At 33.7% G+C, this 12,448-nt stretch overlaps 1 protein-coding gene across 1 annotated transcript in view; it reads left to right on the forward strand.

Annotated features, from left to right (window-relative positions):
* Positions 1-12,448, forward strand: part of ppip5k1b (diphosphoinositol pentakisphosphate kinase 1b) — a 41,183-nt gene that overhangs the window by 22,919 nt on the left and 5,816 nt on the right. The window contains exons 13-24 of the mRNA XM_016523116.1: positions 1,657-1,778; positions 1,943-2,125; positions 2,213-2,354; positions 2,617-2,840; positions 2,922-3,049; positions 4,220-4,343; positions 4,437-4,544; positions 4,618-4,734; positions 4,872-5,009; positions 6,873-6,969; positions 8,396-8,503; positions 9,738-9,800. Coding sequence (XP_016378602.1) covers positions 1,657-1,778; positions 1,943-2,125; positions 2,213-2,354; positions 2,617-2,840; positions 2,922-3,049; positions 4,220-4,343; positions 4,437-4,544; positions 4,618-4,734; positions 4,872-5,009; positions 6,873-6,969; positions 8,396-8,503; positions 9,738-9,800 — 1,554 coding nt within the window. The remainder of the gene's footprint in view (positions 1-1,656; positions 1,779-1,942; positions 2,126-2,212; positions 2,355-2,616; positions 2,841-2,921; positions 3,050-4,219; positions 4,344-4,436; positions 4,545-4,617; positions 4,735-4,871; positions 5,010-6,872; positions 6,970-8,395; positions 8,504-9,737; positions 9,801-12,448) is intronic.

Genomic DNA, 12,448 nt, shown 5'->3' on the forward strand with positions numbered 1-12,448 from the left:
GTAGATATGTGGGGTGTGTTAGAACGAGCCGTTTTAGGGGGGCGTGGCAGAGTCTTAACTTTGATAAAGAATATCTCTTTGGTTTTGAGACTTTAGTCTTTGCAACTTCAGGGATCTTATCTATGCACAATCAGCTTGTAACACTCCAAAGAGAAAGGAAAACTTGAAATCGCATCATATGACCCCTTTAAACTAATCCAATCAGAAGGACGCCACAGGAATAGTCCGTGCTTCGCTTTAGCCACGGATTGTGTGGAAGATTCCATGATATGGACATTGGTCGTACTTTGACATACTGAGATAAAATATCATAGTTCATGAGATTATTTTTTTTTCCATAGTAGCAAGTACGTTTAGCAGGTTTATTTTAGCAAGTTTATTTTTGTCAGCATAGAAATTTTGAAAATGATAGTCTACACATTTTTTTCTATGACTTTATTTGGTGGTACACGTAACCTTTGGTGAACTTGGTGAACTTTTCTTAGACAACTGTGCCATTATTTCAACAATCTGTGGTGTCTAATACTGTGGTAGCATTCATTTCAGGCTTACCTCCTAGACGTTGTGTAAAAAACGATTGGTTGTTTTACATGTCAGTGTGATATCTTGTCTAAATAGGTGGAATAAGACCAGATTATCCAGATAGACCAGGTGTCAACCAGATTATTCAGATGGTTTAAACAATCTTCCATGAAAGCCTGTTTCCACCACATAAGAAAAAAAAAACATGATTTGGACATAAAAAGTCATATTTATGGGATGCAAAAGTCAAAATTAAGACATGACAGTAAAGTCAAAATTATGAAATAAAAATCATAATCAAGACATAAAAATGTAAAGTTTGAGATAATCATAATTATGATTTAATAGTAATAATTAGATTTTTTCATCTTATAAATCAATTTCAACTTTTTGTCATAATTATTACATAAGTTATAATTGTTGCATAAAATGTTGACTCTTTAATGTCATAATTGTGACCTTTTAAATAATTTTTTACTATGTATCTAGTATCTAGTAGTATCGAATTATGCTTTACCAAATCATGATTTACCTATCTTTTGGGCTTTTCTGGACTTCCAGTAAGGCTGTATATACACAGGACTTGTTCTTGCATTCAAAACCAGCTTGATGAAGCACATTGTACATCTCAAAATTGTTACTAATTTACTATCTTAAAAATATAATGCTCAGGGTAATGGCTAAATATAAGACACTTGCTTACATGGAAAAAGAAGAAAACAAGAATGCATCCTGTGCGAATGGCCACAAAAATAAATCTAACTGTCAGGTAGTTTGTTTTAGGGGACTCATCTGTTCTCTCAAATGGACATTTTGGAATCTTAAATCAGAGTCCTGTTTGCTACTTGATATAGTGCAATGCAACACTCATGTGAGAAGCACCTAAACCCATATTGCCAGATGCTTTCAACAGTGTGGATGCATTGAAATGCATGGTTTTTCGAATTTTGTGGAGAAATTTTTCAGCCAGCTGGTTGTACAATACATTGTATGTAGGTTTGTAAACAGTGGTTATGTAATGTGAATGTGTGTGTATCCTCAGGCTCGTTCCTTTGGCTCCAGGAAATGCACATACATCTGGAGCTCTGTTCTTGTAATTTTTATTTCAAAGACTGTTCCTCTGTGCTTTTGCAGGCGACTATGCCGGCTTTCCTGGTTGTGGCCTTCTCCGTTTACACAGCACTTACCGCCATGACCTCAAAATTTACGCATCCGATGAGGGTCGTGTGCAGATGACCGCAGCGGCGTTTGCAAAGGTTTGTTGGGTTTCGTCTGCGGGGTATGTTGGTATTACATAATGCTTTTAGATGGGATCAATGTAAACTGCAATAGATTTACAGAGGAGTTCAAAATTGTGCTATTTTGCTTGTTCATTTTATTTATTGTTTTGTTCTTTTTTATTTCATGTGACTGTATTCAGGGTCTGTTAGCACTGGAAGGAGAGTTGACTCCAATCCTCGTTCAGATGGTGAAGAGTGCCAACATGAACGGACTGCTGGACAGCGACAGCGACTCTCTCACTGACTGCCAGCAGAGAGTCAAAGCTCGATTACATGAGATCATGCAGAAGAACAAAGACTTTAGTGAGGAGGACTACAATAAGGTGAAGCAAGTTGCAACTGCTTATTTAAAAATGGCTCATAATCTCAGTCTAACTAAACTAGCCTAAAATTTGTCCTGTCCCTTTAAGTTGGCTCCAACAGGCAGCCCATCTCTGGTGAACTCTATGGAGGTAATTGTCAGTCCAGTCAGGACTTGTGATCGAGTTCACACCCTCATTAAAAGCCTTACTTGTCAGATCTGTAAAAGGCTGGAAGACCCCAAATCTGCAGGTTTGCCCTCTTCTCTGGCTTCTTACTTGCAGTAGTCTTGAATATTAGAAGTGCTTCCTAAGTGCTTGCAGTATTGTTATTACTAAACTCTAAATATTAATACATAAATATGAAATATTTAAATGTTAAAAATATTTTTTTTCATAATTTTAAATGTATATAAAATATATAGATATATACAGTATGTTTATTCATTTTATTATAAAAATATATATATACATTTTTTAATTTATTTTTATTATTATTTTTTTCATTTTCACAGATCTTCAGCTATACCACAGCGAGACTCTGGAGCTCATGCTGCAGCGCTGGTCCAAACTAGAGCGTGACTTCCGCATGAAAAACGGGCGCTATGACATCAGTAAGATCCCGGACATCTATGACTGTGTGAAATATGACACCCAACACAATTCTTCTCTTGGTCTGGAGGACACGCTGGAGCTTTTCCGTCTGTCCAGAGCACTTGCGGACATCATCATCCCACAGGTAGAGGAATCGATACGCGGCTAATAGTGTTCGTTTATTCTTGTTCATCTTGCTGTTACCTGCATGCACACTCTCTTTCAGGAGTATGGAATCACTAAAGCGGAGAAGCTGGATATTGCCAGTGCCTACTGCCTGCCTCTGGTCAAGAAGATTCAGCTGGATCTTCAGAGAACACATGAGGACGAGGCCGTCAACAAGCTGCATCCTCTGTGAGTCTCTATACTGGGGTGCAATGCCAAACTCTTTGAGAGAGTTAAGGCTAAATCACATTTTGCATACTATACTGTACATCCTGTATAGTGTGTTAAATTACTATTAGTACATTCCACTTCAGCATCCATTCATGCTTTTTTATGGTTGTTTTACTCACAACCCCTTGCGCTCAACTTTTACCTTTTTTAAAATTGATATCCATTTTAATTGCACAAAAATGGTGAACAGTTTTTGTCAACAAAAATATCATTTTTGTTTTTTTGTTGGCAGTAATATGTTAAAAAAAGACTTCAGCAATCCAAACTTTACCAAACAAAATATTTGAAAAATGTATAAATAATTATTTATTGATTGATTGATTTTCAGTATTGTTGATATTGATATTGTTCTTTTTTTGTTTTAGTCATAGTTAATGTATTTCCTGCCATATTTATTAAATAATTATAAATGTAATCTACGTTAAGATTTATTAAAAGTATTCAATTTTACTTCTGCACTAAAATTGTATAAAATTTTGTTACCATTTTTATTTATTTTATTTATTTATTTTTTGTTGACGATATGTCAACTAATAAAATTTAGCAAACCAGACCAAAAGTTTTTCAACATTTTGATGTATAAATAATATTGATTTCTTTAATGTTTATTTTCAATAGTTTTGATATTGTTTTTTTTTATTTTAGTCGTAGTTATTGCATTTTGATGAAAATCTTTGTCAAAATGTAGTCCATTTTAATTACACTAAAAATGAACATTTTAAAAAAATTTTGTTGACAATAGTATATAAAATATAAAAACAAACTTTAGCAAACAAAAAACAAATGTTCCAACATTTTAAAAAAAAAGTATTTATATTAATAATTATATATTAAATGTTTATTTATATATTTAATTTTATTTATTTATTTAATGTTATTTGTTTTAAATATTTTATTTGTTATTGATTAATAGTAATGCCATCATAAGACTGTTTTAAAATTATTGTTGACTTTTGACATTGCTAGTCTGTCTTGCTGCATACTTAAAAGTTCCCACTTTACCATCACAACCATGCGATTAGAATGGTTCAGCTTTATCTATATCGTATTATACAACCTCACATTGTTGTAGAAGCTCTGCAGACTCAGAACCTGTGAGTGATCAGGTTGTGTATTTCATCCCTCCTGGTGGTTCAGGTACTCGCGGGGAGTGATGTCTCCGGGTCGGCACGTTCGGACCCGGCTCTATTTCACCAGCGAGAGCCACGTTCACTCCCTGCTTAACATCTTCCGCTACGGAGGCCTATTAGACGTGAGTAAACAATCATCAAACAAAAATCAATTATGCCCTGCATCATGTTTAATGCAGGTTACTACTTGTTTTATCTCATCTGTGTCTGTTTAGGAGCAAAAAGATGAACAGTGGAAGCAGGCAATGGACTACCTCAGCGCTGTAACCGAACTCAACTATATGACACAGATTGTTATTATGCTGTATGAAGACAATAACAAGGTACGAAATGTGGCATCAGCCCTTTGTACTCAATTTCTATGCTTCTTTCATATGCTGACATGTGTGTCTGTAGGACCCCTCCTCAGAGGAACGTTTTCACGTGGAGTTGCACTTTAGCCCGGGGGTGAAGGGGTGCAAGGATGAGGATAATGCACCAATGGGTTTTGGCTTCCGGCCTGCCTCCTCAGAGGTCTGTGTTTCACTCGCCCCAAGGATTAGATTTATTTCAGACCACATTACTCTGCTGAGCTTTGGAATTTATATACAACTTTCTAAGAAATATTGCATGCTGGACCACTTCCAACACTCTCATTTCATATGTAACAGAACCACGAGAAGCAGACAGACCCAGGCAGTCTTGAAGACCTTTCCCAAGACGAGCCCGACAGAGCCGCACTGACTGAACCAATCAACATTCAGAGGAAGTCGCCACTCATACGCAGCCAAAAGGCTGGATCTATGGAGGTACAGTACTGGTACTATAGGCTCTTCTGGTAGGCCTTAATTTTCTTTATTTCATTAACGGCTGCCATAATCAAACAAATTGACACAAACATTTACTTTAAATGAAATTCATTTTACCGCCAACAGTGTGGTGGTAATAGTGCAATGTTAACTGCGGCAGGCAAATAGCATTGAGTTTTGTGAATAATTTTATGAAGACTATATAGTCTGATCCATTTCTGGTGGCGTTCTGTGAAAATTTGAGAAGAAAATTAAATTCTAACATGTAAAATTAATATATTGATTAAATGTTTTGGATGATATTTTAACAATTTGTCTTAATGACAGTATAAAATGCAATTCTTTAATTTTGGAAACAATTACAGTAATATACAGTGCATTACAGTACATCCTTACTAATTTCCATATTTTAAAAACAAAGCCTTACAAGGTAACAAAATATAAAATAAAAAAGAATGGCAGACATTTAGGCCAAAGTGGGTGAAGATAAAAAATCTTTGTCATTATTTTATCTTTGTTATTAAAAAATAAGAACAAAGATACACAAATATGCATAATATACAAATAAAACAAACATTGCTTTTATTTTCAGGTACAGTACATGTATTTAGCAGTAGCATTCAAGAAATTGAATGAACAAATATAACAATAAAACACTATATACTCTTTACAGTATAAATTATACATTATTTCATTCTTATATGATTCTTATTAAAGCAACTGTATTAAAGTTCTTCAGTCAAGAGCAGTAAGTGATTTTTGTGTTTTGTTGTTTTATTAACATTAAAGGCATAGTTCACCAAAAAATGAAACTTCTGTCATCATTTACTCACTCTCAAGTTGTTTTAAACCTGAATTAGTTTCTTTCTTCAGTTGAACATAAAAGTTATTTTGAAGAATGAAAGTGAAAAAAAGTAAAGTGAAAGTGAAGAATGTGGGTAACCAAACAGTTGCTGGTCCCCAGTGACCCATAGTATTTTTTTCAGCAACTGTTTGGTTACAAATTCTTCAAAATATCTTCTGTTGTGTTCAGCACAAGAAAGAAATTAATACAGGTTTGGGACAACATGAGAGGGAGTAAATAATGACAAAATTTTAATTTTTGGGTGAACTATCCCTTTAATGACAAGCGGCAGCATGTTTAGTATTATTAGTCTGCTGTCACTTTAAGACCTGCACACATCTGATATACAGGCACACATCCTTTCTTCTCTATTTACTTTCACTTTAGACATAACCAACTGTGATTATATGTAGACATTGTGTGTTTTTGACAGTATTAACACAATCAGATGTAAAAGATAATTTATTTCAGTAATTAGGCGCTGTTTGTACAGTTGATTGGGACGGAGGTGCTAGAAATGCAACTGATAGAATGTGCGCTGTAGCACGATACTACGATATTAATTGTCCACAATCAAAAATCATGATATCGCACACCCCTAGTTATAATGTTACAAAAAAAATTCTGTTTTAAATAAAAGCTAGTTTTTACCTTTCTATTTAAAGAATCCTGAAAAAATGTATCATGGTTTCAACAGAAATATTAAGCAGCACAACTGTTTTCAGCATTGATAAGAAATGTTTCTTCAGCACCAAATCAGCATATTAGAATCATTTCTGAAGGATCATGCTTGAACCTTTGAATGGTAGTGTATATATAAAAATATATAATTTATAGTCCTTCACAGGGGGTCATCATATTTGTGGTTCTTGGCATCAAAAAATAAAAAAAACCCTGGTCTAATTTAAAAACTGAATAACAAGCTGAATTTACTTAGAAAGAACTTTGCGCTAAAACGATTAGCAATGCTGTTTTGTGTACATGTCTGTTTTTTTAAGTTTGTCCATATGCCTTTGCAGGCTCTTTCAGAGAGTAACACTTCTTCTCGAGGACTGGCGTATCGGATCTTCCCGTCGTCTTCTCGTCAGTCACCTGAGATCAAACCCAGCGGGCTAGGTGGGAATTACATTTCATTTGTGTTGTTTTCATGTAGCAGAACTCTCCTGTCATTGGTCTCATTGGAAAAACCTCTCAACCTCTCATAAGTGACCCGTCCCTGTTGACCGTTAAATGTGCTTGTTTCTGTTTAGAGCCAATGACACAGTTCAAGGACCCTGCTCAAGTTTATTTAAATCATGCTGTACCCAGTGCATCGGAAATGTGTCCATGCTGCCAGTAGTGGTCTAAATATGGCTGCTGGCAGGACCTTCTCTACTATTCTTGTCTGTACTATTTCTATCTCCAAAGAACATTTATGAGGTGACAATGAACACGGTTTCATAGGTTCGAAGTTGCATAATGTTTAGAGATTGTGGCTAATGTTGTTTGCACCTTACTAAAGCTTTATAGCATGATTTGCAGATCAGTTTTTTTTTAAACTAAGTGCATGTTGCATCTGGCATGTGTTTCATTTGAGCTTTTAAACGAGTGCTGTTTTTTCAGTACTGCCCTCTAGTGTCACTCAGTGTTTCACCCTCCTGCACTGGCAATATATTTATCTTCCTAGCAGTTTAACTGGGTTTTCTATTAAAAAAAAAGTTATCTGTATGCCTGGAATTGAGCTTAAAGGAATAGTTCAGCCAAAAATGAATGTCAGAAATAGGCCAGTGACAAATAAGAGTGTCCAAGAAGACCAAATCTTTTAAAAATCTATTTTAAAATGTTTGTGTAAAGTTATCTGTATTCGCTTTGGTTTAATATGGTTCTGAAAAACTTTTATACAATTTTCAACAACGTTTACATTTAAGTACTTAATTTAATAATAATTTAATAATTGTGAGAAAAAAATAACATTGTGAGTACTAACAAGCACATTGCAAAGTTAGCCTAGTAGTTATTTTTTAGGGTAAATATTTTATAACTATTATGAATTATAAATTAATAAAATGTTATATTTTAATTTAAAATGTATGTTTTTTTGCAACATGTTATTTCCTACATTTGCATGTAGACTTCAATTTAGCAAAATATTTGTTTTTTCAAATAATTATAATATAGGTATTATTATTATAATAATAATGTATTTAATGTAATATATATATTTTTTTACATATTATACTTATTAATATAAAAAAGAATATTATAAAAAATATATAATAAAATGTAAAAATCATATTAAAAATATATATTAAATATTACGCTAAACTACATTTTCTTTTCAAAAATGTCATCTTTTTTTACAGTTGTTTACCCTAGTATTTTTGACTTTATGCCCTAAGAAATATAACATTTTCATTTGAATTCAGAAATGTTTTAGAACAGATCATTTCATTTTTGGGCGAACAATCCTTTTAACTACTTCAAATGAGGAGCTGCATGTTCACTTGTGAAAACTAACTATCGCCCGCTCCACCCCACGGTCTCCCTCCCCTCCCACACGCAGGCGCCCAGTGTGCGGGCCTCTTCAGCGCCTCCTTCCCCAACCTGAGAGACCTAACACGAGTTCCCCGCAAAAAGCCCTCCTCGTTCAGGAATCTGTCTTCTCAAACCGGTATGTCCCAAACGCACACACACACACACACACACACACAGGGTTATGACGTACCTCAGCCACCAGTGGCCTGAAGATTCAGATCATTACTAACGTTCCAGCAAACGATTCTTCTGAATAACTTACAGATATTCCCATTTTACTTAATAGACACTCACATTAGCATTCAATATTCCCTTCTTGTATGTTATCTACTATATCCTAGTGGCTGTATTTTTCAGCATACTTCATTTAAAATGTACTTTTATTTAATTTTAGTCATCGCAAATAAAGGCATTACGCACAACAGGAGCTGTTCCTAAACCATTTGCGTCTAGCTGTTTATCAAGGTCTCGCTTAGGAAAATTAGGTTTCCACAGTTAGTGAATAATGTTATAACTAATCATTTGTCACCTTTGCTACCTCCAGACAGATTTGCATGTGCATGAAAACAAACATTTGTTTCATAATTTGCTAAATTGCACAAATTAGCAAGCTATTTTGTGCAAAAGGGAAATATTTTAGTGTCCTAGAACATTTCTGAAAATGTGTTTTGATGGTTTGCTATGGATAATATCCATGGCAACACAAATGATTGCTTTTACCACAATCTCTAAAGACTCATTGAGTAACTCTGATATTATGATTATTTTCAAAACATTAATTGGAAATTACACTCTAATTTCTAGCATTCAATTGAAACGAATGCATTTCTCTGTCAGTATCAAATACATTATTTAAATTACTATTTGAATTGAATTATGTATTATAATTTGTTATATTTATTATTATTTTTATATTCATTTCATTATACTGTTATAATTATAATAATATTTGTTTATAATGGAACTTTCACCCCTCACTCCTTGATAGCAGCATTAACAGTTTTGTCCACCGGGTGTTGCTGTATCTTTGAGATATAGAGGATTACCTTGTGTAAGAAAGACATTTGAAATAGCACCCAAAATACTGCCATGTCATGCTGCATCCAAAGGGACGATGTAGCACAGAGAATGCTGGGTAATTTGTTGTGACCATCTGTTGTTTTTCTGTTTCTCAATCTCCACATTCAAGGGCAACATCTGGCCCCATGCACTGTTACTTTTACCTGCTTGTTATAGATGGCTTTATGAGGAACAGAAACGATTGCATGATGGTGGGAGGATTAAAAATGCTGGTGGTTTTGAGTAAAAGCAAAAGCTCATGAGGGGCACAGTGACACGAGTAATGCCGAATGCCTCTTTTATCTCCTCAGAGCTGCTCTCTATGCCGGCAGTAAAGAGATTTTCTGTGTCATATGCCAGGCATCCGACTAATGGTATGTTTGGAGTTTTTGAGTCCGTGTTTTTATTTTTGTTGACACTCTCCTGCATGCCCTCTGCTGTTGCTTCAACGTAGTCTTCGTAATTTAGCACCGTTTGTGATTTTTGATTAATTCATTTCATAAATCGGGGAGGCTTTTCTTCACTTTTCATTTAGATTCACAAGACACACCCATCTTAATTCATTTCTCCTTCTGATTGGCTAGATGCATGGGTTGTGTACTGAAATATATCTGTATTGATATATTGCTGTTTGTGTGGAAAAACGTGTGAACACCTTTCATGTTGATCCACTTGATTTAGAAATGGTTAACCCTTCCACCACCATTAATGCTTTAATGATCGCATGGCATATGCATTATTTTAAATCATCAAAGTAGACATCGTCCTTGCAACAAAAAAAATCATAGTCTTAATCAATATTAAATAACTGTGTGCGTGTATGTGTGTGTGTGTGTGTATATATATATATATATATATATATATATATTACCAGGTATTAAAACCATAAATGCTTTATTTCAGCCATGGCAACATTTTTCATTTAAATTTATTTTAATTTAATGTACTAAAATATATAGATAATAAAAAAAATGATATAGAATAAAAACTATATATAAACAAAAACTACTAAAAATGGCATAATACAACTAAATTGCTAAAACTTTACCGGAAATTAAAATGAAAATGGAAAATATAAAAATATAAACTGATATAAAAAATAAACTATAATAGTATCTCAATGATACTAAAATAACACTACAGTTGTTTTAATTAATGCTTAAAAATTATATTTTCTGAAAACACCTTTTAATATCATATGCAGTTTTGCTTCTCAAGTAAGTGTGTTTTGTTTTCAGTATATTTCTATATTTTTACATGTAAAACACCAAAAATACTGATTTAAAAACTTTTTTTTTTTTTGCAGTGTTTAAATGTAGTTATTGTAATTTATTAAAGTGTATTTGCCAGTGGGTATGATGGATACACGTCACACTTTGCATAATGGTCATAGATGCTAATGGGATGAGGGTTAACATCTGAAATGAAATTTTTGAAATTGATCTTGATTGAAATGAAATTTTGATGTTTTTTTTTTTTATTTGAACAAACTTGTTTATGTATGGATGGCATCATGTTTACATTATCTTATTGATTGTTTCTTATTCTACACATCTTGTTAAGTAGAAACTGAAATGTATGTGTCAAAGCTTCAATTAGTATTTACTAAGTGTTTGACAGAGTTTTTGGTCTTACATTTTTAGACTTTTGAGAGTCGTTTAAGATGATCATGATATTCACATTCACAAGTTTGCTCATAAGGCAAGTCTGTTGAGGGACTGAACCCTTATAAAATTATGCAAATGTTTAGCACAAGGCTTTTGTGAATGTGGGTGTCTCTGTACGGATTCGAGTTCAGATAGGTTTTTGGTGAGGTTGAAGTGTTTTTCTCTACATAGTACAGCCCAGGGAAGAGTTGAAATGATCAAACTGTGCTTATTTCATTTGACAGTTTAACATTGCTCGAGGGAAACTCATTTTTGCCACCCTTGAGACAGGCTAACCATGTGTTTCCTATCAACATGTGTCAGTCATTTTTCCATCATTACGCATATTTGTCAAGACCAAGGAAGATTCCCTTTTTATATGCTGTCAGCAGGAACAAAAAAGTCCAGTGCATCAGGACTAGGTTTTACATTGTGATAGAGTAGAATTGCAGGCTCTAATGGATGATGCAGTTGAACTTGCTGACCTACTGTTGAAAAACCATTTCCATCCAATTTCCAAATCCGATTTAAAGTGAGAAAAATGTTGGGCCAACCCATTTAAGCCACAAATCTTAAGGGGGAAAAAAAGGGTGCAGTACAGGTTAAGTTAATCAAGTCATTAAAATCCAGTTAGTAAACACAGAAAACAGATGCAGCCTGCTTTTTTAATTGAAAAATAAAGCAAAATCCTTTCAGCTACCAATGTGTTTTGCACTGTTGATGTCAGTTATTTTGTTTATTAATTTTGTAATTTATAATTATTTATATAATTCTTATTAATTATTGTAATTTGACATCAATAGCATTTTGCATTATTTATGTCCGTTATTATATTTATTATTAAGTACTGTTTGTATAATTATGATTATTGCAATTTAACATCAATAGCATTTTGCACTGTTGATGTCTTTTATTTTATTTATTAATTTTGTAATGTATTATTTAATGTAATGTAAAATTTAATTGGGCCGCTTTTTTCAAGCTAAAAACAGCCATTGTTTTTAATTACAAATTATTATTTATATAATAAATTTTTGTTATTGACATTTATTTGGGCTGCTTTTTCAGTCTAATGTAAATAAACCTACAGTATATTCTCACTAGTGGTGTACCGCACATCTCGCAAAGAACGAGATGGGGCCCCTCCCACCAGCAGTGATGTCATGTATGAAAACTTGGGCATGCCTCGTGTCTTTTGCAGTGTCTCAGTAGGGGTGTCTTGTACGACACTGATTCTCACTATAGACTCACTATATACTGACTATGTTATGAAACTTCAGGAGTGTTTGCATGCACTGTGAAACCTAATCTATTCAGATGTTTCATTCAAATACAAATAGCATAAATTGAAGATTTGTTGATATTGCAAAGAGCTC

Source organism: Sinocyclocheilus rhinocerous, unplaced genomic scaffold, assembly GCF_001515625.1.
Source record: "Sinocyclocheilus rhinocerous isolate Xijiao unplaced genomic scaffold, SAMN03320098_v1.1 scaffold1201, whole genome shotgun sequence".
In the NCBI taxonomy this organism is placed as follows: domain Eukaryota; kingdom Metazoa; phylum Chordata; class Actinopteri; order Cypriniformes; family Cyprinidae; genus Sinocyclocheilus; species Sinocyclocheilus rhinocerous.